The sequence below is a fragment of the Hypanus sabinus genome, chromosome 20 (assembly GCF_030144855.1).
Source record: "Hypanus sabinus isolate sHypSab1 chromosome 20, sHypSab1.hap1, whole genome shotgun sequence".
Classification (NCBI taxonomy): Eukaryota; Metazoa; Chordata; class Chondrichthyes; order Myliobatiformes; family Dasyatidae; genus Hypanus; species Hypanus sabinus.
Window position 1 is genome coordinate 66,666,737 of NC_082725.1, and position 27,360 is coordinate 66,694,096.

Here is a 27,360-nt window from a genome sequence, read left to right on the forward strand (position 1 = left end):
ATGGTGCATCTGTGGAATTCATTGCCATGGACAGGTATGGAGGGCAAGTCACTGAACAAATTTGAAGCAGAGGTTGATAGATTCTTCATTCTTCAGGGCATTAAAGGTTACAGAGAGAAGGCAGGAGAATGGAGTTAAGAGGTATAATAAATTTGCCATGATGGAATGGTGGAACAGACTCGATAGACCAAATTCCTTAATCCTGCTCCTACATCTTGGCAGAGCAGTTACTGTGATGCTATTACAGCTCAGGATTCAATCCCAGTGTGCTCTGTAAGGAGTTTTGTACGTCCTCCCTATGGAATATGTGGGTTTCTCCAAGTGCTCCAGTTTCCTCCCACAGTCTGAAGACATACTGGTTAGTAGGCTAATGGGTCATTGTAAATTATCCTGTGATTAGGCTGGAGTTAAATGGGGGAAGTTGTTGGATGCTGCAGCTCAAAAGGGTCAGAGGGGCCTGTTTTGCACTGTATCTCTAAATTAATTAATTAACATCATCCTCAGAACCAGGCTATGCTTCACGTTGCATCAACTGTCAGTTTTACTGCAGCCATAATATCCTGCATCTAGCACATTCCTCCTGTATGTTAAAGTACAAATGAGGGCATCGGTGCAATTCTATCCCTCACACACAAAATTCAGGGAGAGCAGCTGCGAGTTTACCATGCTAAAGGGAACCAGAGGCAAACAGCATTCCTCTTACTGCACTGCTGCAACCCTCTGACAGTGACTTCAGCACAGGTAAAGCTGATCACTGTGTGAAAGTGCCATCCCACAGAACCATGTGATTCGCTGTGATCAGCCAGGTTGGTATTTCTAGATTTCTCTAAGAAAAAGATACAGACAGTGTAGAACATGTAGAACAGTGATAAGTTGTTGGATCTGGAAACAGGCCATTCAACCCATCACATCCATATTGACCCTGACCAATGAGTGGGACTGGGAAGAGCGAGAAAAGATGGGGCCAGAGATTTTTTCAGGCCCAGGCCATTTCGTCCAATTCTGCAAAACAGCTTACTCTTCTTTTCTCATGTCTCTCTTTTCTTTTCAAGGTGATCTACAGCTGCAGCTCCAACTACGGTTCTCCAAGGGCAGTGGGTCCTCATTCTTGGGTTCGTCATGCGGCCTGTATTTCGATATCTCCAGGAGTGGCTGGTATACGTGCACTTCTGGGATGCAGCCCATAAACAAGCCAGCGCCTCATCGATGTCTTCGACTGAAGCGTCATAGGAGACTGAAATATCAGGACAGCAGGCAGTGTGTTCTTCTGTCAGAAGAAGGCCTCTGCAATCGAGCCATCTCTGTCTCCTTTGATGGTGAGTGACAGCCTGTTGGTCCTTGAATTGGGGGCTTGGAGAAGTGACATGGCAGATTGTAACATCGAAAGAGCAATCTGCTAGCCTTCTGACTCGTTTGTTTCAGGAGCAACTCCTCCCTCCCTCCCTCACTACAGAGAGACAGCCTGTGTGACATACTGAACTGTTGGTTATGGACTCTCGATCAAGGCTGATGCTTTGACTGCAGCTTGTGCGTGGGAGGGGGTAGGGGAGCTTTAAGGTTCTGATGTTTCTGCCATTCATTCTTTGGGTTCTTTTCTGTTTTGTGGATGTCTGTAAAGAGTAAGAACTTCAGGTTGTGTACTGTTTGCATCCTCTGATACTAAATTGAACCACTGAGCTCCAAGCTGAATTAATTTTATCTTCCACCTCTTGGCTCATAACCTAGGCAACTCAAGTGCTCATCCAGACACTCCAAAACTGAGTTCGTAACACAGCTTCCACCACACTCTCCATCAGTGTGTTTGAGGATGAATATGGCTCCTTTCAAAATCTCTCACCCATTACTGTAAAGGAAGCATGGTACCATAGAGGCAAGCACAATGCTTTACAGAGCCAGTGGCAGCAATCAGGGTTTAAATTCTGCAGCTGTCTGTAAGGAGTTTGCACATTCTCACTGTGACCATGTGGGTTTCTTCCAATTGCACCAGTTTCCTCCCATATTCCAGACACCTACAGCTAAGGTTTAGTGACCTGTGGCCACGTTGTGTTGGAGCTGAAAGTGTGGTGACAATTGCAGGTTGCCCCAACACATCTCAGACTGTATTGCTCATTGACACAATGCCCCTGGCTGTCAACTCCATCTATAAGCAGTGGCTACTTTATTAGGTACAGGAGTGTAACCCAGTGTGGCTTTACCCTCCATGCATTTCAAGGTACAATGGGTTGTCCACTCTTCTGCACACCACTGTTGTAATGCATTACTGCCTCCTTCCTGTCAGCTTGAACCACGCTGTCAATTCTCCTCTGACCTTTCTCATTAACAAGGAATTCTTGCCTACAGAACTGCTGTTCACTAGATTTTTTTTTGCTTTTCACACCATTCTCTGTAAACTCCTGACACTGTTGCACATGAAAATCCCCGGAGATCAGCAATTTCTGAGATACTCACTCCACCCCTAGCACCAACAATCATTCCATGGTCACACCAACATTGAGTACATCTACATGACACAGGACAGCAGCATCCATCATCAAGGACACCACCATCCAGACCACGCTCTCTTCTCGCTGCTGCCATCTGGATGAAGGTACAGAAGCCTCAGGATTCATACCGCAAGGTTCAGGAAGCACCCTCAACTATCAGGCTCCTGAGCCAGAGGGGATAACTGGTTCTTGCTTGTTTAACCTCTATATCCAGACATTGTCTATCTGTAATAATGGATCAGTCATAATATCATTTGTGGGACTCTGACTCTAAAACTAGATCAGGCTTGTATTTATAGTAGAGTTTCTTTTATGAGTTTGTGTTTTAAAGCAAGATTTTGGTGAATGACGTTTGCCACTTGATTGTGTCTGTGTAAGTAATCAGATTGAGTTAAACTGCTGCAGGATCCTGTAATGTTTCTGGTTTCTCTTGCCATTTTCTACATTTATTGCCTTGAACTTATTGGTCTTTTATTATTTATTTTTGAAAGACACTGGGGAAGATAGCACCATTAATGGCAGCAGTGCTGCAAGCTCCATTCCAACTTTACAGTATACTTTTGATTTCTGCAATTTCCTTCGCATTTCTTGTTCAGGTAGCTGATAGTCACATCAGATATGATAGACTGACTCTCCTGAACATCAGGAATACAGCATTTACCCACTACACGCCACCTTTTCTACACTGGGATCTCCTGCTTGTGTGAGCAGTGGGAGACTCACCTACTACACCACAGCTACCATGAAAGTGGCATCAGAGGCAAGAGAGAAGGGCCAGTGTCTGGTCAGGTTGACAGGGCGTGCTAATCGGCTGCCGCTTCCTAGCACACTCCTGGTTAACGCACAGTCCCTGAACAACAAGCTTTGTCAATTGAGAGCCAGAATCTCCTCTCAGCGGGTAACAAAGGAATGCAACGTTTTGTGCTTCGTGGAGACCCGGCTGGTGGAGGAGATACCGGATCATGGCATCGAGCCCTCTGGGTTCTCCCTGTTCCGGGTGGACAGGTGTAAAAACCTCTCTGCGAAAAGGAGGTGGGGTATGACTCATGGTCAATAATGCCTGGTGCAACCCCAGAATGTGCATGCTCTCAAACTCTTTTGTTCCCCAGATCTGGCGTACCTGGTGCTGCTGTGTAGACCTTTCTGGCTGCCTAGGGAACTAATGGCTGTTATTATCACAGCGGTGTGTATTTCGCCGCAGGCTGATACTGACCTGACTCTCAAAGAACTGTACAAGACCATCAGCACCCTGGAAACTGCACACCTGGAGGTTGCCTTCATCATCACTGGGGACTTTAACAGAGTGTTTCTGACTAAAGTCTTTCCAAAGTTTTGCCAACACATCCAGGTGAGCACACGGGTAGAGATAGCATGCTCAACCACTGCTACTCTCCCTTCCGCAATACTAACAAAGAGCTCCTCCACCCTCTATTTGGTAAATCAGATCACTCCTCCATTTTTCTGGTGCCAAAGTACAGGCAGAAGCTGAAACAAAAGGTGGCCATAGTTAAAACCGTCCACTGTTGGTCTGACCAATCGGCCTCCATGCTGCAAGACTGCTTTGATGACATTGACTGGAATGTCTTCCACGATGAGGATATCTCCGAGTTCACAGCAGGGGCCACGGGTTTCATCCGGAAGTGCATCATGGATGTTGTCCCCTAGAAAACGATCAGGGTCTTCCCAAATCAGAAACCCTGGATCAAGTGTGAGCAGCACTTATCGAGCAAGACAGAGCTTACATTGCTGGTAATCAGCAAGAGCTAAAGAAGAGAAGCTATGATCTGCACAAAGTCATCAAGGCAGCAAAGTAACAATACAGAGACAAGATTCAGACTCAACTTTCCACCAAAAACACATACAGCACATGCCAAGGTCTGCACACTTCAAAGTTGAACACAGTGGAGTTTCCAACATTAATGTCTCTCTCCCGGACGAGTTAGATCTTTTTACACTCGATTCGAAGTCGCCAATACTGAGCCCGAGGATACCTGCAGATGGTATGACCAGCAGCTTGGTCATCTCTGAAGCCAAAACATGCAGATGTTTCCAACGGGTGGACAGTCACAAGACTGGACGGCATCCCAGGGCGCGTACCCAGGATGTGTGTGGCACAATTGGCAGGTGTGTTTACAGACATTTTTAATCTCTCCCTCTCCCAGTGTAGAGTGCCCTCCTGTTTCAAAATATCCACTATTGTCCCTGTACCTAAAAAGACCAAGATAACATGACTGAATGACTGGTGTCCTGTCACACTCAGCTCAATAATAAGCAAATGCTTTGAGAGGCTGGTCAAGGACTACACCTGCAGCATGCTACCACCCACGCTGGACCCCCTATTATTTGCCGACTAACACAACCGATTGACAGATGGCACAATAGCTACAGCTCCTCATACCATCCTTACACACCTAAAGAAGAGGGAAGCTCATGTGAAAATGCTGTTCTTGGACTACAGCTCAGCATTCAACACTATAATTCCCTCCAGGCTCAACAAGAAGCTCAGAGACCTCAGCCCTCACCCTGGCTTCTGCAGCTGGATCCTGGACTTCCTGTCAGATCGCCGGCAGGTGGTGAGAGTGGGCTCCCTCACCTCTGCCCCTCAACACTGTGTACTAAGCCACCTCCCTTTACTCTCTGCATACTCATGACTGTGTCGCCACCCACACCTCCAATCTGCTAATTAAATTTGCTGATGATATTACACTGATAGGCCTATTATCAAATAATGAGGCAGCCTACAGAGAAGTCGTCGTCTCTCTGACACAGTGGTGTCAAGAAAACAACCTCTCCCTCAATGTCGCAAAAACAAAGGATTACAGGAGGAATGGAGACAGGCTCATCCCTATTGACATCAATGGATCTGGGGTTGAGAGGGTGAACAGCTTGAAGTTCCTGGGCATAAACATCACCGAGGATCTCACGTGGTCTGTACATACCGGCTGTGTGGTGAAAAAGGCACAACAGCACCTCTTTCACCTCAGATGGTTGAAAAAGTTTGCTATGGTCTCCCCAAATTCGATACTATAGGGGCAAGATGAAGAGCATCATGACTGGCTGTATCACTGCCTGGTTTGGGAACTGTACTTCCCTCAATTGCAGGATTCTGCAGAGAGTGGTGCGGTCAGCCCAATACATCTGTAGATGTGAACTTCCCACTATTCAGGACATTTACAAAGACAGGTGTATAAAAAAAGCCCGAATGATCATTGGAGACCCGACTCACCCCAACCACAACTGTTCCAGCTACTACCATCCAGGAAACAGTACCGCAGCATAAAAGCCGGGCTCCAGGACAGCAACTTCCACCAGGCGTTCGGACTGCTTAATTCATGCTAACGCTACTGTATTTTTATGTTATATCCACTATCCTGTTTTACATATTATTATAAATTACTATAATTGCACATTTGAACAGAGATGTAATGTAAAGATTTTTACTCATGTATTTGAAGGATGCAAGTAATAACGTCAATTCAATTCAATTTTTTGTGTTAACTATCTGGTCCTGTATTACCACAAGGAACCCTTCTGTTTCTGGGAAGAGATCTCCAACTCTGAGCCATGCATTTGACACATCCTTGTTGACATCTGCTCTGCTCAGATCGCGGGGATGTCTTCCATGAAGGATCATACTCTTCCATTGGTTAACTTTTTATTCTATAGTGATAATTTCATTTTTCTGGGTTATGCTTTTGTTTATTGGTGTGTATTATCACAATTGCCTATGCTCACATGCTGAATCCTGCTTTCATTGATAAAAATATATCCTTTGAAGTTTTGTCTGATGGTTGTTTAATTTTTATGTCTGTTATTCCTCTTTCTCCTTCTGTCCTAGGTAGTGTTAATCTAAGTGCATTTGAGTGGACATGGTGCTTTCTGAAATTTGTCATCTCAGTTCAATTTTTCTTTGTAAATTTTTCAGAATGGTTTTGGACCAAGATGTTATGCCAAATGAATACATTTGTACAGATATAGCCAAAGTGTTTCTTGCCTTCGTTATATTTTACTACTGAGTTCTCTCTGTTATACTTTCTTAAGCCTTGAAGTAAATTCTGTGGAAAATTTTCTTTTTATTGCACTGTGATCTATTTCCTTTGCTTGATGATATCCCAAATATACATTTCATATTAATCCTTCAGTAGTACTGTATCCTGCTCGTTTTATATTCTATCAGCTCTATTGCACCTTTCTTTATGTTTAATAATCTGCACTTATCTAGCTCACAGTTCCTGTTCATATTTTTTTGAAAACAGCACTACTATTTGAATTAATTGATTTAGCCTTACTGGTTAAGGAGCGTATAGTTTCAAATCATCCATGTATAGAAAGGATGTCAAGCTATAAATTGCTTGGTTGTTCCTGATCTGATACCCAAGTTTCATCCGATTCAGTAAAGCGGTTTTAAAGCTCGACAGGACAATAGTGGGCATAGAGAGTTGTCCTGGAAAATGCCTCAGTATATCTTGATTATTATTGTTATTATTTAGTGTTATTATTATTAGTGTTATTATTTTATTTTCTTTCTTTATGTACTTGCAGTTTGCTCCCTTTTGCATATTGGGTGTTTGTCCATCCGGTTGGGTGCAATCTTTCATTATTCTATTGAGTTTCTTGTATTTTCTGTGAATGCCCACAAGAAAATAAATTGCAGTGTTGCATATGGTGACACACATGAACTTTGATAATAAATTTACTTCGAACATTGATCAGTCCCTGCCTTTTCAAGTGATCATTAATCTAGTCCCTAAAAATTTGTTCAAATAGATTTCCCACGTGATGTTAGGATTACAACCTTTTCCTCACTACCGTTATTAAAAAGGAGTGCCAGAAAAGATGTGGTTTCAGAATTTGGCCATTCAGCCCAGTGGATCTTCATCATTCAGTAAAGGATGATTTTATTTTTCCATCTCATTATCGTTCTCCTGCCTATTTCCCTCTGGCAACCTTACAAATCAAAACCTACCTCTTCTTTAAATATACCCAGTTGTCTGTGGGAATGACTTCCACCAATTCACCACAGCTTGTTAAATTTGACATAATCGAGTCATCTGGTAGCATGCCAACGCTTAAAAAAAATCAGCCAGCTTCATTGAGTAATGCAGAATGGATAGAGGCCCCTCAGCCTGGTGAGTCTATACAACCACATCTTCCACCCATTTCAACCAATACCTCTCCATGTACCTATCCAGATGCCTCTTAAATTACAAACACGAGGAAATCTGCAGATGCTGGAAATTCAAGCAACACACACAAAATGCTGGTGGAACGCAGGCGGCCAGACAGCATCTATAGGAAGAAGTACAGTCGATGTTTCGGGCCAAGACCCTTTGTCAGGACTAACTGAAAGAAGAGATATAAGAGATTTGAAAGTGGGAGGGGGGTTCCGGTGATGTCATCATCGAGAATGGCAGCTTAAGTCACTATCTCCTCTGGAAAAAAACGTATTAAGCCCCATTAACCCATCAAATATAGTATTTTTCAAAAGTATTTGGGGGTGGGGTGGCTCTGTTGGTGAAGAATGATATTCAGTCCCTTGCGAGGGGGAACATAGAATCAGGGGATGTAGAGTCAGTATGGATAGAACTGAGAAATTCTAAGGGTAGAAAGACCCTAATGGGAGTTATCTACGGGCCCCCAAACAGCAGTCTGGATGTAGGGTGTAAGTTAAACGAAGAGTTGAAATTGGCATGTCGCAAAGGTAATGATACAGTTGTCAGGGGGGGGATTTCAACATGCAGGTAGACTGGGAGAATCAGAATGGTACTGGACCCCAAGAAAGGGAGTTTGTGGGGTGCCTCCGAGATGGATTCTTAGAACAGCTTGTACTGGAGCCTATCGAGGGGAGGCAATTCTAGATTTAGTGTTGTGCAATGAACCAGATTTGATCAGGGACCTCGAGGTAAAGGAACCATTAGGAGGTAGTGACCATAATATGATATGTTTTAACCTACAATTTGAGAAGGAGAAGGGAAAATCGGATGTGTCAGTATTACAGTTGAACAAAGGGAACTATGGAGCTATGAGGGAGGAGCTGGCCAAAGTTCAATGGAACAATACCCTAGCAGAGATGACAGTGGAACAACAATGGCAGGTATTTCTGGGAATAATGCAGAAGGTGCAGGATCGGTTCATTCCAAAGAGGAAGAAAGATCCTAAGGGGAGTAAGGGGCGGCCGTGGCTGATGAGGGAAGGAAAGGGCAGTATAAAAATAAAAGAGAAGAAGTATAACATAGCAAAGATGAGTGGGAAACCAGAGGACTGGGAAGATAACAAAAAAGGCAACACGCCAAGAAAAAATGAGGTTCGAAGGTAAACTAGCCAAGAATATAAAGGAGGATAGTAAAAGCTTCTTTAGGTATGTGAATAGCAAAAAAATAGTTAAGACCAAAATTGGGCCATTGAAGACAGAAACGGGTGAATTTATTATGGGGAACAAGGAAATGGCAGACGAGTTGAACAGGTACTTTGGATCTGTCTTCATTAGGGAAGACACAAACAATCTCCCAGATGTAATAGTGGGCAAAGGAACTAGGGTAAAGGATGAACTGCAGGAAATTTATATTAGACAAGAAACGGTGTTGGATAGACTGTTGAGTCTGAAGGCTGTTAAGTCCCCGGGACCTTATGGTTTGCATCACAGGGTACTTAAAGAGGTGGCTCTAGAAATCGTGGACGCATTGGTAATAATTTTCTATAGATTCAGGAACAGTTCCTGCTGATTGGAAGGTGGCTAATGTTGTCCCACTTTTCAAGAAAGGAGGGAGAGAAAACAGGGAATTATAGACCGGTTAGCCTGACATCAATGGTGGGAAAGATGCTGGAGTCAATTATAAAAGAGGAAATTACAACACATTTGGATAGCAGTAGAAGGATCAGTCCGAGTCAGCATGGGTTTATGAAGGGAAAATCATGCTTGACTAATCTTCTGGAGTTTTTTGAGGATGTAACTATGAAAATGGACAAGGGAGAGCCAGTGAATGTAGTGTGCCTGGACTTCCAGAAAGCCTTTGATAAAGTCCCACATAGGAGATTAGTGGGCAAAATTAGAGCACATGGTATTGGGGGCAGAGTACTGTCATGGATTGAAAATGGCTGTGCTGACAGGAAACAAAGAGTAGCAATTAACGGGTCCCTTTCGGAATGGCAGGCTGTGACCAGTGGGGTACCGCAAGGTTTGGTGCTGGGACCGCAGCTGTTTACAATATACATTAATGATTTAGATGAAGGGATTATAAGTAACATTAGCAAATTTGCCGATGACACAAAGCTGGGTGGCAGTGTGAAATGTCAGGAGGATGTTATGAGAATGCAGGGTGACTTGGACAGGATGGGTGAGTGGGCAAATGTATGGCAGATGCAGTTTAATGTGGATAAATGTGAGGTTATCCACTTTGGTGACAAGAACAGGAAGGCAGATTACTATCTAAATGGAGTCAAGTTAGGAAAAGGGGAAGTACAAGATATAGGTGTTCTTATACATCAGTCAATGAAATCAAGCATGCAGGTACAGCAGGCAGTGAAGAAAGCTAATGGCATGTTGGCCTTCATAACAAGGGGAGTTGAGTATAGGAGCAAAGAGGTCCTTCTGCAGCTGTATAGGGCCCTGGTGAGACCCCACCTGGATTATTGCGTGCAGTTTTGGTCTCCAAATTTGAGGAAGAACATTCTTGCTATTGAGGGAGGGCAGTGTAGGTTCACAAGGTTGATTCCCGGGATGGCGGGACTGTCATATGTTGAAAGATTGGAGTGACCGGGCTTGTATACACTGGAATTTAGAAGGATGAGAAGGGATCTGATTGAAACATATAAGATTATTAAGGGATTGGACACGCTGGAGGCAGGAAGCATGTTCCTGCTGATGGGTGAGTCCAGAACTAGAGGCCACAGTTTAAGAATATGGGGTAGGCCATTTAGAACAGAGTTGCGGAAAAACTTTTTCACCCAGAGAGTGGTGGATATGTGGAAAGCTCAGCCCCAGAAGGCAATGGAGGCCAAGTCTCTGGATGCATTCAAGAGAGTTAGATAGAGCTCTTATAGATAGCGGGGTCAAGGGATATGGGGAGAGGGCAGGAACGGGGTACTGATTGTGTATGATCAGCCATGATCACAGTGAATGGCGGTGCTGGCTAGAAGGGCCGAGCAGCCTACTCCTGCACCTACTGTCTATTGTCTATGGTCTATTTGAACTAATAAGAGGGGCAAGAATGGGGAAAAAGCAAGGTAGACGCTAAGTCTCGTTCAGGCGAAGCGGCAAGTATGATCGAAATTTTGAAAGAGATAAGGGAGTTCTAGAAAGATATAAAGCAGCAGCTACATGATATTAAGTCAGAGCTTGCCAACGTCAATCAAAAAATAGCGGTGACAGAGACTCGAATTGAGAAGGAAGATCGCATTCAAAACGTGGAACGGATATGGAGTAAGACAATAAAAATATTAAATCAACAAGAAGGTAAACTGCTTGACCTGGAGGGAAGATCACGGCGGAAAAGTATCAGAATATACAACGTTCCCGAAGGGGCAGAGGGCATGTCTATGATGGAGTTTGTCAGAAAGTTGCTGCGGGACGCGTTGGAGCTTCCCTCGACTATGGAGCTGGAAACTGAGAGAGCGCATTGTGCGCTCGTCCCAAAGCCTTTCCGAGGCAGAGAAGATAAGCCACGCTCAATAATAATTAAATTCCTTCGATATAGTACCAAGGCAGAGATTCTACGAGGGGCCTGGGGTAAGAAGAGGGTGTCCTTAATATATTTTGACCAAGATTACCCCTCCCCCCCACCGCGGTCCTGCAGAAAGGTAAGGAATACTCTGAAGTAAAGCGAATATTAAAACAAGGAAAGATTAGATTTCAAACTCCATACCCTGCTAAACTTCAAATGTTTTATGAAGATGGGACGCGGTTGTACCAGACAGTGGAAGAGGCGACTACAGACATGAAGGCCAGAGGGTTGCTCGTCAGCGTGACCAAACTGAGAGAAAGCCTGGCAGAGGAATTATACCGCTCCGCTTGGGAAATAGTGTGAGAAGCGAGAAGGCAGGAGACGGGAGGAGGCCGAGAGAATTATATCAAGAAGAGACTGGGAGTTTTCCAAAGACAGCTCTCAACCCCTTCAGAAGAGCCATAAGGTTTGGCTAACTTTAAAAATGTTGAGAAGCTAAACAGAAGCGAAAGTACACGGTGATATACCTATCTCGAGAAATACTTACTATAATGTTAATTTTATATTACTTAGTAGTTATTCTTTATTCGCTCACTTACTCCTTTTTCCCCACCAAAATCAGAATATACATGTGTGCATATGTGCATGTAATACATATGTGTGCATATGTGTATGTATGTAATATGTGTGTGTATGTATATAGGAGGAGTACACAGGGAAATATTTTCTGTGTAATGGATTTGTTCACTGACTTTTATGAATACTGCAATGGGGGCTCTTAACTCACAAGTAGGAGAGGGTTATCCCCCACAGCTAGACATTTCCTCTAGCTCAATGCAGGGTCATCTACCAGAGACCTCAGCCTTGGAATCACACATTCACTGCTTAGTTTTATTCTGCTAATTTCAATGATACATTGACAGATAAATACAGATGGCTAAGGACAAAGTAAAATTCATTTCTTTTGCTGTTGATGGGCTATTAAATCCAATCAAGCGTAACAGAATTTTATCCAAAATGAAAAAATAACAAGCCCATGCAGTACATTTAAAGGAAACTCATTTAAGTTTAACCATCATTCATGAGCATAGAAAATTAAAGAGAATGGGCTTCACTAATCTGTTTTTTCTCCTCACATAAATCAGGACATAGGAGAGGAGTTGTTATTCTTATATCAAGTAAACTAAATTTTGAAAGTATTTGAAATGGGAGATAAAGAGGGCAGATATATTCTGGTAAGGGAGAATATAGACGGAAATTCAGTTACTCTATTGAATATATACGCACACCCGGGAAGTGATATTGGTTTCTTTCAGAAAATTACTGATATTATGGTAGCGGAAACAGAAAGTCTCCTGATATGTGGGGGAGACTTAAATTTACAATTACAACCAAACTTAGACTCTTCCAATAGAAAAACCTATGAAACAAAATCCTTACATAAGAAAGTTAATACACTTTTTGAGTATGTTGGTTTAATTGATATATGGAGGGACCTTTTCCCTGACAGAAGGGATTACACTCATTATTCTGCTCCCCATTCTGTATATACAAGAATAGACTATTTCAAAACATTTGGAAAAGACAAAGACAAAATAAACACCTGTGGAATTGGGACAATAGATGTAAGTGACCATGCACCTATATATTTATCTGTTGATTTTGACCTGGAACCAAAGAATACTATTTGGAAACTGAATTCACGCCGACTCAATGATCTGTACTTTAAGGAACAAATTTAAAAAGAAATTGGTCTCTACTTAGAATTTAATAATAATGGAGTGGTTTCACCTCCCATTTTATGGAATACTCTGAAGGCTGTCTTAAGAGGGAAAATTATAGTGATATCTTCATATAAGAAAAAAATAAGGAATAAAACATTAAGAGGAATTACAAAATAGGCTGCAGGAACCAGAGAAAAAACGCAAATTGAATCTGGCCCAGGATACATTGGGGAAATTAAAATTAGGAATGAAATTGATCGTTTGGCTATGCAAGAAATCAGGAAAAATTTAATGTTTCTAAAACAGAGACATTATGAAAGTGGATCAAAGTCTATGAAAATACTGGTGTGGAAACTGAAAAAAAACAGAAAATACAATTCATAGAATTAAGGACCCACGAACAAAAATTATTAAAAAATAAGCTCCGCAAATTTCAGGAAGCTTTTGAAGTGTTTTACGAAACTCTATATTCCAAAGTTCCAGGGGGAAGCATAACCCAAATTGACACCTTCTTGAATTCTCTAGAGTTACCCACTTTAAGCGAAGAACAAAATAGAACGAAGACTGCTGACATAACTGAAGTTGAATTAAAAGCTGCATTTGGTAGGCTTAAATTAAGCAAGTCACCAGGATCAGATGGGTATACGGCAGAGTGGAACAAAGAATTTAAAAATGAGTTAATTCCTGTTTTACTCCCCACACTGAACTGAACTGGGCTCTAAAAAAGGCACAAATGCCACCCAGTTGGAAGGAAGCGATAATCTCAACTATACCGAAAGAAGGCAAGGATATAATGGAATGTGGGTCATTTAGACCAATATCCGTTCTTAATGTAGATTATAGATTATTTACCTCCATCATGGCCAAACGATTAGAGGAGTTTCTACCCATACTGATACATAACCATCAGACAGCTTTTATACGACAATGCCAGACACAAGACAATATACGAAGGACGCTTCTGATTATGGATCATATTCAAAAAAATAAAATCGAAACAATAGTGATAAGTGTGGACGCTGAAAAGGCATTTGATTCGGTTAATTGGAATTTTCTTTACAGAGTCTTGCATAGATTTGGTTTCCAAGACACAATTAGTAAAACTATACAGACACTATATGACAACCCTACTGCTAGGATTAGAATCAATGGATATTTATCAAATAGCCTTACCCTAGAAAGGGGCATGAGACAGTGTTGTGCATGGTCACCACTACTTTTTGCATTATATCTGAGACCATTAGCTCAATACATCAGACAAAATGAAGATATCATGGGAATTACTATTAAAGGGACAAAGCATAAATTGACTTGTTACGCGGATGACATTTTGATCTATCTAGGGCAACCAACATACTCTTTACCTAAATTGATGCAATCCTTTGAACAATATGGTCAATTATCAGTCTACAAGATCAACATAGATGAAACCCAATTACTTTCATATTACTATAGCCCACCAAGAGAAATTGAAAGTAGATATCCCTGGGCTTGGCAAACAGAGTCTTTCAAATATTTGGGCATCATTATGTCAACAGATTTGGCAAAATTATCAGAATGTAATCATCAGCCTTTATATTAAAAAATTAAGTAAGATATGGCAAGATGGAACCCGATTCCTTTCTTCAGTCTCAGTTCAAGGATTGAGTCTATTAAAATGAATATACTGCCCAGACTGTTATATCTCTTTCAGACCCTACCAACAGAGATTAACCAAAATCAATTCAATGAATGGAAAAAGATGTTACCGAGGTATATTTGCCAGGGTAAAAGGCCTAGAGTTCGTCTCAAAACTTTGCAATTAGCAAAGGAAAAGGGGGGATGGGGCCTAACTTCTCTAAGAGATTATTATTTTGCAGCACAGTTGAGAGCTGTGATATGTTGGTGCAACCCATCATATGACGCTCAATGGAAAAACATTGAGGAGCGGGTACTTCCCATCCCCATACAAGCAATTCTGGCTGAGGTACCAGAATTGGTATCTGCAAAGGTACATAAATACTATTGATAACCCATGGGTGAAATTGACTCTTAAAATATGGAAAACTACCATAAAAGAATATAATCTAGAGGGAGATATTGCAATTCTTAAATGATGTTCAGTTTTGAAATACTTAAAGAGAAATACTTATTAGAAAAACAAGATTTTTATTGGTATTTACAGATGCAATAATATGTTAATATGACGCTTAAAAATGTAACCAAGGCAAATACATGCTTGATAGAGCTATTCAGAAAAGCATATAATTGAGATAACAGTAGTAAAATCATTTCAAGCGTGTATAAGGGGTTGTCAAATCTTAAAACACATTCGACTTCATACATTAAAACAAAATGGGAGAAGGAAGGAGGGATAATTATATCTGAGGAAGAATGGACAATAATATGGAGGTATCAACAGAAGTGTACCAGTTCAAAGAAATGGAGGGAGTTTGGATAGAAAAACTTGTTAAGGTATTTTATTACACCCTCTCAGAAATCCCATTATGTAGTAACCTCCCTGTTTGCTGGAGAAATTGTGGAAATCAAAATGCAAATCATTGTATTTTTTGGGACTGCCCTGTTATCAAAGACTATTGGAGGGGGATACACAATGCCCTACAAGACATCTTTAAATGTGAAATATCCTTAGAGAGTAAGACCATATATTTTGGATATATACCTCAAGAATGGTTGAAAAGGGATAAATATTTAATAAATATACTGTTGGTGGCTGTAAAAAGACTCTTACTAGGAAATGGTTATCACAGGAGAGCCCAACTTTAAATGTATGGAAGTAAATTACAATGGACATTTACAAAATGGAGAAGATAACAGCATTTGTTAATCATAAACTGGAACAATTTGATTCATACTGGGAAAAATGGTTTAACTACATAATGCCTCACAGGCCTGATTTTATTCTCACAAATCAATGAATATGTTGTAAAACTCCCTACTTGTACACAGTTTTTTCCTTTTGCTTGTTTTTCTCTCCACTCTTTTCTATAAGTGTATGCTGCAGATAAATACTATGTGGAGATTTGTGACATAAATGATTATATGATATATATGTACAATCTCTGAAATACATCTTATGGAAATGTTTGTTTGATGATGAACTTCAATAAAAAATTACCAAAAAAAAAAAGGAAGTGGGAGGGGGAGGGGAGATCCAAAATGATAAGAGAAGACTGGAGGGGGAGGGATGAAGCTAAGAGCTGGAAAGTTCATTGGCAAAAGGGATACACAGCTGGAGAAGGAAGAGGATCATGGGACGGGAGGCTAGGGAGAAAGGGGGAGGGGAGCACCAGAGGGAGATGGAGAGCAGGCAAGGAGTGATTGTGAGAGGGTCAGAGAGAAAAGAAATTTTCAAATTGAGGTTGTTATCAGCCAAAATTGCCTGTATGGGGATGGGAAGTATCTGCTCCTCAATGTTTCACTTTCAAATCTCTTACTAACTCTTCTTTCAGTTAGTCCTGATGAAGGGTCTCGGCCCAAAACGTCAACTGTACTTCTTCCTATAGATGCTGCCTGGCCTGCTGCGTTCCACCAGCATTTTGTGTGTGTTGCCTCTTAAATTATGCTACTGTACCAACATCAATCATTTCCTCTGGCAGCTCATTCCATGTATTCAGCATCCCCTGGATGCAAGAGTTGCCCCTCAGGTCCCTTTTCATTGTTTTCCACCGACTCTAAATCTATGCCCCTAAGCTTTAGATTTTTTTTACCCTGGGGAGAAACTTCTGAACCTTATTGGAATCAAAAGCAGGTTTATTATCACTGACATATTTGATGTCAAGTTTATTGTTTTGATGCAGTAGTACAGTGCAAAAGCAAAAATAGCAATAAAGTTACAAAATAAAATATAAAAAACAAGAGACTGTTTATGGATCTTTCCAAAATCTCATGGCAGAGGGGATGCAGCTGTTCTTTAATCACTGAATGTAGGTCATCAGGCTTCATGTCTTCACTGATGGCAGTAACAAGAAGAGGGCACATCCTGGATGGTGATGGCTCGTCGGGTGGAAAGCCATCTTCCTGTGGCATTGCCTCTTGAACGCGAGGGCCATGCCCAGGCTAGAACTGGCTGAGTCTACAAACCCCAGGCAGCCTCTTGTTTGTGCACTAGGGTCTCTACACCAGGCTGTGAAGCAAACAGTCAGAATGCTCTCCCCAAACACCGGATATTCTCAAACTCCTAACTCTTTCATTACAGGGAAGTTACTGGCATGGATAGCAGAATGGCTGACAGGTAGGAGGCAGCCAGTGCGAATAAAAGGGGCCTTTTCTGGTTGGCTGCCATTGACTAGTGGTGTTCCTCAGGGGTCTGTATTGGAACCACTACTTTTCACGTTGTTTGTCAGTGATTTAGATAATGGAATTGTTGGCTTTCTGGTAAAGTTTGCGGATGAAACAAAGACAGGTGGAGGGGTAGGTAGTGCTGTGGAAGCAATGCGACTGCAGCAGGTCATAAAATTGGAAGAATTGACAAAAAAGTGGCAGACAGAATACGGTGTTGGAAAATGCATGATAATGCATTTTGGTAAAAGGAACAATAGTGTGGACTAGTATCTAAATGCAGAGAAGGTTTGAAAATCAGATGTGCAGATGGGCTTAGGAGTCCTCATGCAAGACTCAGGTTAATTTACAGGATGTGGTAAAGGAGGCATATATTTGTGTCTGTGGCATATATTACAAAGGGAAAAGAATATAAAAGCAAGGAGATAACATTGAGCCTTTTTAAGACACTGATGAGGCCACATTGGGAGTACTGTCAACAGTTTTGACCTCCATATCTCAGAAAGGATGAGCTGAAATTGAAGAGAGTCCAGAGGAGGTTCACGAGAATAATTCTGGAAATTAAGTTAACACATGAGGAGCATTTGGCAGCTTTGGGCCTGTGCTCACTGGAAGTTAGAAGAATATTGTGGGGGGGGGGGGGGGGGGTGGAAATCTCAACCTACTGAATGTTGAAAGTACTGGATTGGATTGGGTTGGTGTGGAGAGGATATTTCTGATGGTGAGGGTATCTAGACCTAGAGACCACAGACTCAAAATTGAGAGGTGACGTCTTAGAACAGAGGTAAAGAGGAATTTTGTTAGCCAGAGAGTAATAAATCTGTGGAATGCTTTGCCAGACTGTGGTGGAGGCAGTTTACCTTTGCCAAGTCCTGTCAATTTTAATGAAATTTGCCATCCACCAATTTAAGTCTTTATTCCTAGTCTATCATTATTTTTCCATAATCATCTTAAAACAGAATTGTGGTCACTTTCTCTAAAATGCTCTCCCAGTCCATCCTACCGGTAGGCTACATTCCCCAAAATAATTTCTACTAATGCTCCATCCCTCATTGGTCTGTCTACAGAGAGGGTCAAAAAGTTCTCGAACCCTTTACACTATTGAAATCACAATTAATATTAGACCATAAGACATAGCAGCTGAATTAGGCAACTTGGAACTATCCACTCAACATCCATTCTATCTAGGCCTTGCAATATTTGATAGGTTTCAGTGAGATTTCTCTTTATTCCTCTGAACTCCAGTGAGTACGGGCCCAAAGCCATTAAAAATTCCTCATACATTAAATCTTTCATTCCCAGAATCATTCTCATGAACCTCTTCAGAACTCTCTTCAATGCCAGTACGTCTTTTCTTAGATAAGGGGCCCAAATCTATGCCTTTATTCCTTCTACTAAAGTGCATGTTCATACACTTCCCTACACTATATTGACAATGTAAAGAAGGTACTGTCTTTTTACTGTCTTATTCCCTTTTACGGCTAAAAGATTTTTGGTGCATTGTTATCCCCTTTTAAGGCTGTTTTGCTAAAATGGCTAATTTGAGTTAGTCATGTATGTGACAGATCATAACGTTCCCTTTTTGATTAAGATTGTTCCTGCTTTATGATTAACTTGTTTTATAATTAACCTGTGGTCAAAACTGACTTGAGTAGGCTTTTGCACCAAGCTCCGTATGCAGGGCTAACATATGGACAAATATGGACCACTTGTTGTGCTGATTGCTCGAAGGCTGTCATAATTTTTAGAAGATCTGCAAAATACCTGTATAATAGGGATGGTATCTGCATGTAAGATAGAGATCCTGGGAGTTCCGGTCGGCAAGAGGGGATTCTTGCCCACTGTAGATCTCAGATCTCTCGCCAGCTAAAGTTGCAATAAAGAAGAAATGGTTGATTGAAATTATATGGTGTCTGACTTGACTTAATTTCACAACATTCCATTTGCCATTTCTTTGCTCATTCTCCCAACCTGTCCAAGTCCTTCTGCAGACTCCCTGCTTTCTCAACACCTCCCTGTCCCTCCACCTATCTTTGTTTCATCTGCAAACTTGGCCAGAAAGCCATCAAATCCTTCATTTAAATTGTTGACAAATAATATAAAAAGCAGTCCAATGCCAACCCCTGCAGAACACCAATTACCAACAGTAGCAAACCAAAATAGGCCCTCTTTATAGCAGCCTCATTTGTGGCACCTTGTCAAAGGCCTTCTGAAAATTCAAGTGAACAACATCCACTACCTCTTCTTTGTCCAAAAAACTTGTCAGGCAAAATTTCCCCCTTAGGACACCATGCCTACTTTATCATTCGCCACCAAGTAGCCAAAACTTCATCCTTAATAAAAGACTCCAACATCTTCTCTCAAGCCAGGCTGTTGTACTATAATTTCCTTTCTTCTGATGGCCTCATTTCTTAAAGTGTAGAATGACTTTTGCCACTTTCCATTTCTCCAGAATCATGTGATTCTTGAAATATCATTATTAATGCCTCCACAATCTTTTTAGCTACCTCTTTCAGAACCCTGGGGTGTAGTCTATCTGGTCCAGATGACTTATTACCCTCAGCTCTTTCAGATTCCCAAGCACCTTCTCCTTAGTAATAGCAACTACAATCACTTCTGCCCCTTGACACTCTCAAATCTCTGGCATACTGCTGATGTCTTCCACAGTGAGAACTGATGGAAGATACTAATTTTTAGTTCATCTGGCATTTCTTTCTCCCCCATTACTACCACTCAAGTGTCATTTTCCAGCAGTCCAATATCTACTCTCGCCTCCTTTTTACTCTTTATATATCTTAAAAAGCTTTTAGTCTCCCCTTTGGTGGTTGTGGCTAGCTTTTCTCCCTATGGTTTTTTAGTTGCCCTCTGTTGGTTTTTAAAAGTTTCCCAATCCTCTGTATTTCCACTAATTTTTGCTCTACTATATGCCCTCTCTTTTCCTGTTATGCTATCCCTCATCACCCACAGTTGCTTTGTACTCACCTTAGAATACTTCTTCATCTTTGCTATATATCCATGTTGAATCTTCTGAATTATCCCAAGAAACTCCAGCCATCGCAGTTCTGCTGTCATCCCTGCTAGTGTCCCCTTCCAATCAACTTTGGCCAGCTCTTCTCTCATGCTTCAATATTTCCCTTTACTTCAACTGTAATACATCTAATTTTATCTTCTCCCTCTCAAACTACAGGGTGAATTCTATCATATTATGATCACTGCCTCCCAAGAGTTTATTTAACTCAGCTACCTTAAACTCCCTAATCAATTCTGGTTCATTACACAAAACCCACCCCAAAATTGTCCTTCCCCTAGAGGGCTCAACCACAAGCTGCTTTAAAAAAGCATGATCTACAAATTCCCTTTTTTGGTATCTAGCACCAACCTGATTTTCCCAAACGACCTACATATTGAAATCCTCCATGACTACATTACATGTCTTTTCTATTTCCCATTGAAATTTATATCCCACATCCTGGCTATTGTTCCAGGGCCTGAATACAACTTTCGTCAGGGTCTTCTTACCCTTATAGTGTTTACTCTACTCACAAGGATTCTACATCTTCCAATCCTATGTGACCTCCTTCAAAGGATTTGCTTTCATTTTTTACCAACAAAGCAGACCCCACCCCCTCTGCTTAGTGTCTGCCCTTTCCATAAAAGGGTGTTAAGATCATGAATATGATCTTCTTTCAGCCACATCTCAATGATGCCCATGTCATACCTTCTAATCTCTTAACTGTGCTACAAGATTATCTACTTTATTCTGTATACTGAGTGCATCCAAACATAACACCTTCAGTCCTGTATTCATCACCCTTTTTATTTTGCCCTCATGTTCACCTCATCCCATACATTATAATTTTGCTTGTCCATCCTCATACACTCACTACAAACTGCATCCATATGTATGTATAAACTGTCCACTTTGTACAGGTCATAACTTCTACAGAAGAGATCCCAATAATCCAGATTAAGGGCAACACCTTAACATAGAAACATTGGAAACCTACAGCACAATACAGGCCCTTTGGCCCACAATGCAGTGCTGAACATGTAATTACTTTAGAAATTGTCTAGGGTTACCCATAGCCCTCTATTTTTCTAAACTCCATGTACCTATCCAAAAGTCTCTTAAAAGACCCTATCGTATCCGCCTCCACCACCATCGCCAACAGCACATTCCATGCACTCACCACTCTCTACATAAAAAAAAAACTTACCTCTGTACCTACTTCCAAGCACCTTAAAACTGTGCCCTCTCGTGTTAGCCATTTCAGCCCTGGGAAAAAGCCTCTGACTATCCACACGATCAATGCCTCTCATCTTATACATCTCTATCAGGTCACCTCTCATCTTCCGTCAATCCAAGGAGAAAAGGCCCAGTTCACTTTCTATAGTTTCCACATCCTTCCTGTAGTGAGGTGACCAGAACTGAGCACAGTACTCCAAGTGGGGTCTGACCAGGGTTCTATACAACTGTAACATTACCTCTTGGCTCTTGAATTCAATCCCATGGCTGATGAAGGGCAATGCACTATATGCCTTCTTAAAAAAAAAGTCAACCTGCGCAGCAGCTTTGAGTTCCTATGGACTCAGACCCCAAGATCCCTCTGATCCTCCACACTATCAAGAGTCTTACCATTAATACTATATACTGCCAGCATATTTGACCTACCAAGTTGAACCACCCATACTTATCTGGGTTGAACTCCATCTGCCACTTCTCAGCCCAGTTTTGCATCCTATCAATGTCTTCTTTCCAATATTTTTATTAGTTTCTACATAGAATACAGAGTACAAGAAAATGTATATAAAAGGTTAGAAAAGATTTAAAAAACTACCAGTTACATTATATCTGTTCATAATAACAATTACATTACCCCATATTTATGTTAATCAATAGTTATATTGAACTATACTAATTTATTACAAAAGAAAAAAGAATCTAACCCCTACAAAGACCGAAGCCGTTCATTAAGGAGAAAAGAAGGAAAATACCTTCTTATATAATAAAAATTAATAATAGCCAACATCTGTTTAAATAACGAATTGAAGGTTTTGAAAGTAATTCAGAAAAGGTCCCCACAATGTTTGAAAGTCTTGACGAGATTCAGAAATTGAACAATGAATCTTCTCTAAATCTAAACATAATGTCACATAACCATTGAGCATGAGTAGGAGGAAAAATATCTTTCCATTTAAACAAAAGCATCCTCCTAGCTATAAGAGAACTAAAGGCCAAAATTTGTAAATCAGATGCCTTCAACTTAATATCTTGTCCTGCAACAATACCAAATAGGGCCGTCAGAGGTCTAGGCTTAAAATTGACTTTAAAAAGTAAGGAAAAAGTTTGGAAAACTTCCTTCCTGTATTTTTCAACATTCGGACAAGTCCAAAGCATATGAATTAATGAATCTTCTCCATTATTACATCTGTCACAGTAGGGAGATATATCTGAATAAAAAAGAGATAGCTTATCCTTAGTCATGTGAGCTCTATGTACCACCTTAAATTGTATGAGGGAATGACGAGCACATAGCGATGAAGTATTAAGCAGTTTAAAAATTTCATTCCAAGTTTCCTCAGATATCGATGTAAATCTTGTTCCCAGATATTCTTAATTTTGTCTAAAGGAACATTCCTCATCTCCAGTAACATTCCATATATCTTAGATATTGAATCATTATGAAAAGGTGTCATCTTAAAAATTATGTCTAGTAAGTTCTTATCTGAGTTTATAGGGAATGTACATAATTGAGATCTTAAAACGTCTCTAATTTGTAAATATCTAAAAGAGTGAGTTTTGGGTAAACTATACTTAGCCGACATTTGCTCAAATGAACAAAGGTTTTCTCCAACAAACAGATCCCCAAAACATTTAATACCCAAACTGTCCCATTCCTTAAAAACTAAATCAGTCATGGACAGTTTAAAAAAATTAGAATAAATGAGGCTTGAACGGGAAAATCTCAATAAACCAAAGTGTTTTCTAAATTGTATCCAGATCCTCAGAGTATGTTTAACTATTAAATCATCAGTTAGTTTACTTACAAATAAAGGAAGTGAGGATCCAAGAGGAGAAATAATAGAAAATTTATTAACAGAGTTAGCTTCTGAAGAAACCCATACCGGACAATCTACACGATTAATATAATATAGTCAAAATGTAAGATATCCTATATTAACTGCCCAGTAATAAAACCCAAAATTAAGTAAGGCTAAACGTCCAGACTTTTTAGATTTTTGAAGATGAACTTTATTTAAATGAGGACCCCAAGATCCCTCTGATCCTCCACACTGCCAAGAGTCTTACCATTAATACTATATTCTGCCATCATATTTGATCTACCAAATTGAACCACCTAACACTTATCTGGGTTGAACTCCATCTGTCACTTCTCAGTCCAGTTTTGCATCCTACAGTGTCCCGCTGTAACCTCTGACAGCTCTCCTCACTATCCACAACACTCCCAAACCTTGTGTCATTAGCAAATTTACTAACCCATCCTTCACTTCCTGATCAGGTCATTTATTAAAATCACGGAGAAGGGATCCCAGAACAAATCCCTGAGGCAACTGTAAAGTGTAGTGCTAACGTAGCGGTCAGCACTGTGCGTTACAGTGCCAGTGACCTGGCTCAATTCTGCTACTGTCTGTAAGAAGTTTGTGCCTTCTCCTCATGACCTCCTGGGTTTCCTCCAACATTGGAGAGACAAATGGGCTAGTAGGCATTTTGGTCTTATGGGTGTAATTAGGCATCAGGGGTTCATTGGTTCAGAAGAACCTGTTATAGAGTACTGTATCTCCCAATAATCAAAATGATATTCATAAAGTGAAATATGCTAGAGTTACAACAGATATTTTATTACATCCATCTGCTATTTGCCTCTGTTCTTGTATCATCTGTTCACTGTTCAGAGGTCTGACCACGACCAAAATTATAACACTACTTTGGCTGCTGATCTCTACCCACATAGCTTCATTTGAGGAGCCTATTGAGATATTCTCTCATAATGCTGAAGTAATGCATTCCTTCACAAACTGTGCAGTTGATGCACCATCAATAACTCACTCTGAGACGTAAAGGCGAGATATCGGCTTTTATTGACTGGAAGAAGGAACCAGCAGCGAGTGAGCACCATACTACATCCTGGAGACTGAGAGGCCGGCCCCAGGCCTCGATTGCCTTTATACAGGGGTCTGTGGGAGGAGCCACAGAAGCAGTCAGCAGGGGGCGTGTCCGGGGTCTGTGGGAGGAGCCACAGGAGCAGTCAGTGGGGGGCGTGTCCGGGGTCTGTGGGAGGAGCCACAGGAGCAGTCAGCAGAGGGGCGTGTCCGGGGTCTGTGGGAGGAGCCACAGAAGCAGTCAGCAGGGGGCGTGTCTGGGGTCTGTGGGAGGAGCCACAGGAGCAGTCACCGGGGGGGGCGTGTCTGGGGTCTGTGGGAGGAGCCACAGGAGCAGTCAGCAGGGAGCGTGTCCAGATAGGTACACGTAGTTCACCACAGCAGTGCCACTTCTTTTTCCGTAGGCCCCTTGTCTCAACCAATATTTCTATATCCAAAGATACAGAGTTGCCAAGATTGTCCAGATTTCAATAGTTTCTCAGTGATAGGATTGTCATAATCCTACATTGAAGTTTCACTCACCTTACTGGTTACACACCATGCACCAAAATAGATGCAATATAACTTTGTATACCTTTGTGTATTTACTCACCTGTTCTGCCTACTGAAATTTTAAAAAATTCCTCTTGATGGCTTTAACTCGTCATCTGAACATCTACTCTGAACCCTATTCCTCTGCCTACTCAGTTAACACCCTTCACAACAGCACCAGGAATCCTCCATGCAAGGATGATGGGTCCATTCTGGTTTAGGTACAACTCAACAGCGGTTTTTTCCCCTGAAACACACACAATAATTCAGAAATCTAAAGCCTATCCTCCAATATCATCCCTTCAGCCATCTGATCTACCAACTTAATAGCAAAAGAGAACTATCAGCATATAGGCAGCAAACATAGTAAATTTAGGGAAATCTGTTTAACAAAGTATATGAAGGTTTAATCAGGGTAAAGTTCAAAGATGAAAGTAAATTTATTATCAGAGTACATATATGTCACCATATACAATCTTAGATTTATTTTCTTGTGGTTATACTTAAGAAACCCATGAAAGAGCAATAACCATAATAGAATTAATGAAAGATCGCACCAACTTGGTCATTTAGCCAGCGTGCAAAGACAACTAACTATGCAAATACAAAAAGAAATCATAATAATTAATAAATAAGCAATAAATATTGGACTTACAGCAGACTGAAAAGTGTGAGCATGAAGATATTAAGAAAGAGGATGTGCTGGAGCTTTTGAAAAGCATCAAGTTGGTTAAGTCACACGGACCGGCCGAGATGTACCCCAGGCTACTAAGGGAGGAGATTGCTGAGCCTCCGGCTATAATCTTTGCATCATCAGCAGGGACAGGAGAGGTTCCAGAGGATTGGAGGGTTGTGGACGTTGTTCCATTATTCAAGAAAAGGAGTAGAGATAGACCAGTGAGTCTTACTTCAGTGGCTGGTAAGTTGATGGAGATGATCCCAAGAGGCAGGATTTATGAACATTTGGAGAGGCATAATGTGATTAGTAATAGTCAGCATGGCTTTGTGAAAGGCAGGTCACGCCTTACAAGCCTGATTGAATTTTTTGAGGATCTGAGGAAGGTAGAGCAGTAGATGTAGGGTATATGGATTTTAGCAAGGTATTTGATAAGGTACCTCATGCAAGGCTTATTGAGAAAGTAAGGAGGCATGGGACCAAGAGGACATTGCTTCGTGGATCCAGAGTGGTTGTAGATGGTTCATATTCTGCATGGAGGTCAGTCACCAGTGGAGTGCCTCAGGGATCTGTTCTGGGACCCTTACTCTTCGTGATTTTTATAAATGACCTGGATGAGGAAGTGGAGGGATGGGTTAGTAAGTTTGCTGATGACACAAAGGTTGGAGGTATTGTGGATAGTGTGGAGGACTGTCAGAGGTTACAGCGGGACATTGATAGGTTGCAAAACTGGGCTGGGAAGTAGCAGATGGAGTTCAACCCAGATAAGTGTGAAATGGTTCATTTTGGTAGGTCAAATATGATGGCAGAATATAGTATTAATGGTAAGACTCTTGGCAGTGTGGAGGATCAGAGGGATCTTGGGGTCCGAGTCCATAGGATGCTCAAAGCAGCTGCACAGGTTGACTCTGTGGTTAAGAAGGTGTATGATGTATTAGCCTTCATCAATTGCAGGATTGAATTTAGGAGCCAAGAGGTAATGTTACACCCATATAGAACCCTGGTCAAAACCCACTGTGCTCAGTTCTGTTTGTCTCACTACAGGAAGGATGTGGAAACCATAAAGAGAGTGCAGAGGATATTTATAAGGATGTTGCCTGGATTGGGGAGCATGCCTTATGAGAATAGGTTGAGTAAACTCAGCGACAGAGGATGAGAGGTGACCTGATAGAGGTGTACAAGATGATGAGAGGATGTGTGGATAGTCAGAGGCTTTTTCCCAGGGCTGAAATGGTTGCCACAAGAGGACACAGGTTTAAGGTGCTGGGGAGCAGGTACAGAGGAGATGTCAGGGGTAAGTTTTTTACTCATAGAGTGGTGAGTGCATGGAATGGGCTACCGGCAACGGTGGTGGAGGCGAATAGGGTCTTTTAAGAGACTTTTGGATAGGTACATAGAGCTTAGTAAAATAGAGGGCTATAGGTAAGCCTAGTAATTTCTAAGGTAGGGACATGTTCGGCACAACTTTGTGGGCCGAAGGGCCTGTCTTGTGCTGTAGGTTTTCTATGTTTCTAAAGAGTGGTTGGATGCCATTGACTAGTGGTGTTCCACAGGGGGCTGTGTTAGGACCAATTCTTTTTACACTACATGTCAATGATTTGGATATAGAATTAATGGCTTTGTTGCAAAGTATGCAGGTGATATCAAGATAGGTGGAGGGGCAGGTAGTTTTGAGGAAGTAATGACCACAGAAGGACAGGACAGATCAGGAGAACGGACAAAGAAATGGCAGATAAAATAGCGTCAGGTTGCCTATGGTCATACACTTTGGTAGAAGAAATTAAGGGTTGACTATTTTCTAAATGGTGAGAAGATACAAAAAAAACAGGTGTAAGTAGACTGGGGAGTCCTTGTGCAAGATTCCCTAAAGGTTGAGCCTGTGG

General features: G+C 41.3%; 1 protein-coding gene across 6 annotated transcripts in view; it reads right to left on the reverse strand.

Annotated features, from left to right (window-relative positions):
- fbxl7 (F-box and leucine-rich repeat protein 7) overlaps positions 1–27,360 on the reverse strand; it is a 185,045-nt gene that overhangs the window by 137,447 nt on the left and 20,238 nt on the right. Inside the window, exons 1-2 of one of the 6 annotated variants that reach the window (XM_059945697.1) lie at positions 21,821–21,923; positions 18,913–19,014 (exon numbers count right to left, since the gene is read on the reverse strand). The exons of 3 other annotated variants lie outside the window; for them this stretch is intronic. Coding sequence is in view for 1 of the 3 variants with exons in the window: in XM_059945691.1 (XP_059801674.1) it covers positions 18,913–19,014 (102 nt within the window). In the remaining 2 variants the exon portion in view is untranslated. Of the gene's footprint in view, positions 1–18,912; positions 19,015–20,130; positions 21,924–27,360 lie in introns of those variants that run through there. 2 more of the 6 variants (XM_059945696.1, XM_059945691.1) reach the window with 2 other exon arrangements.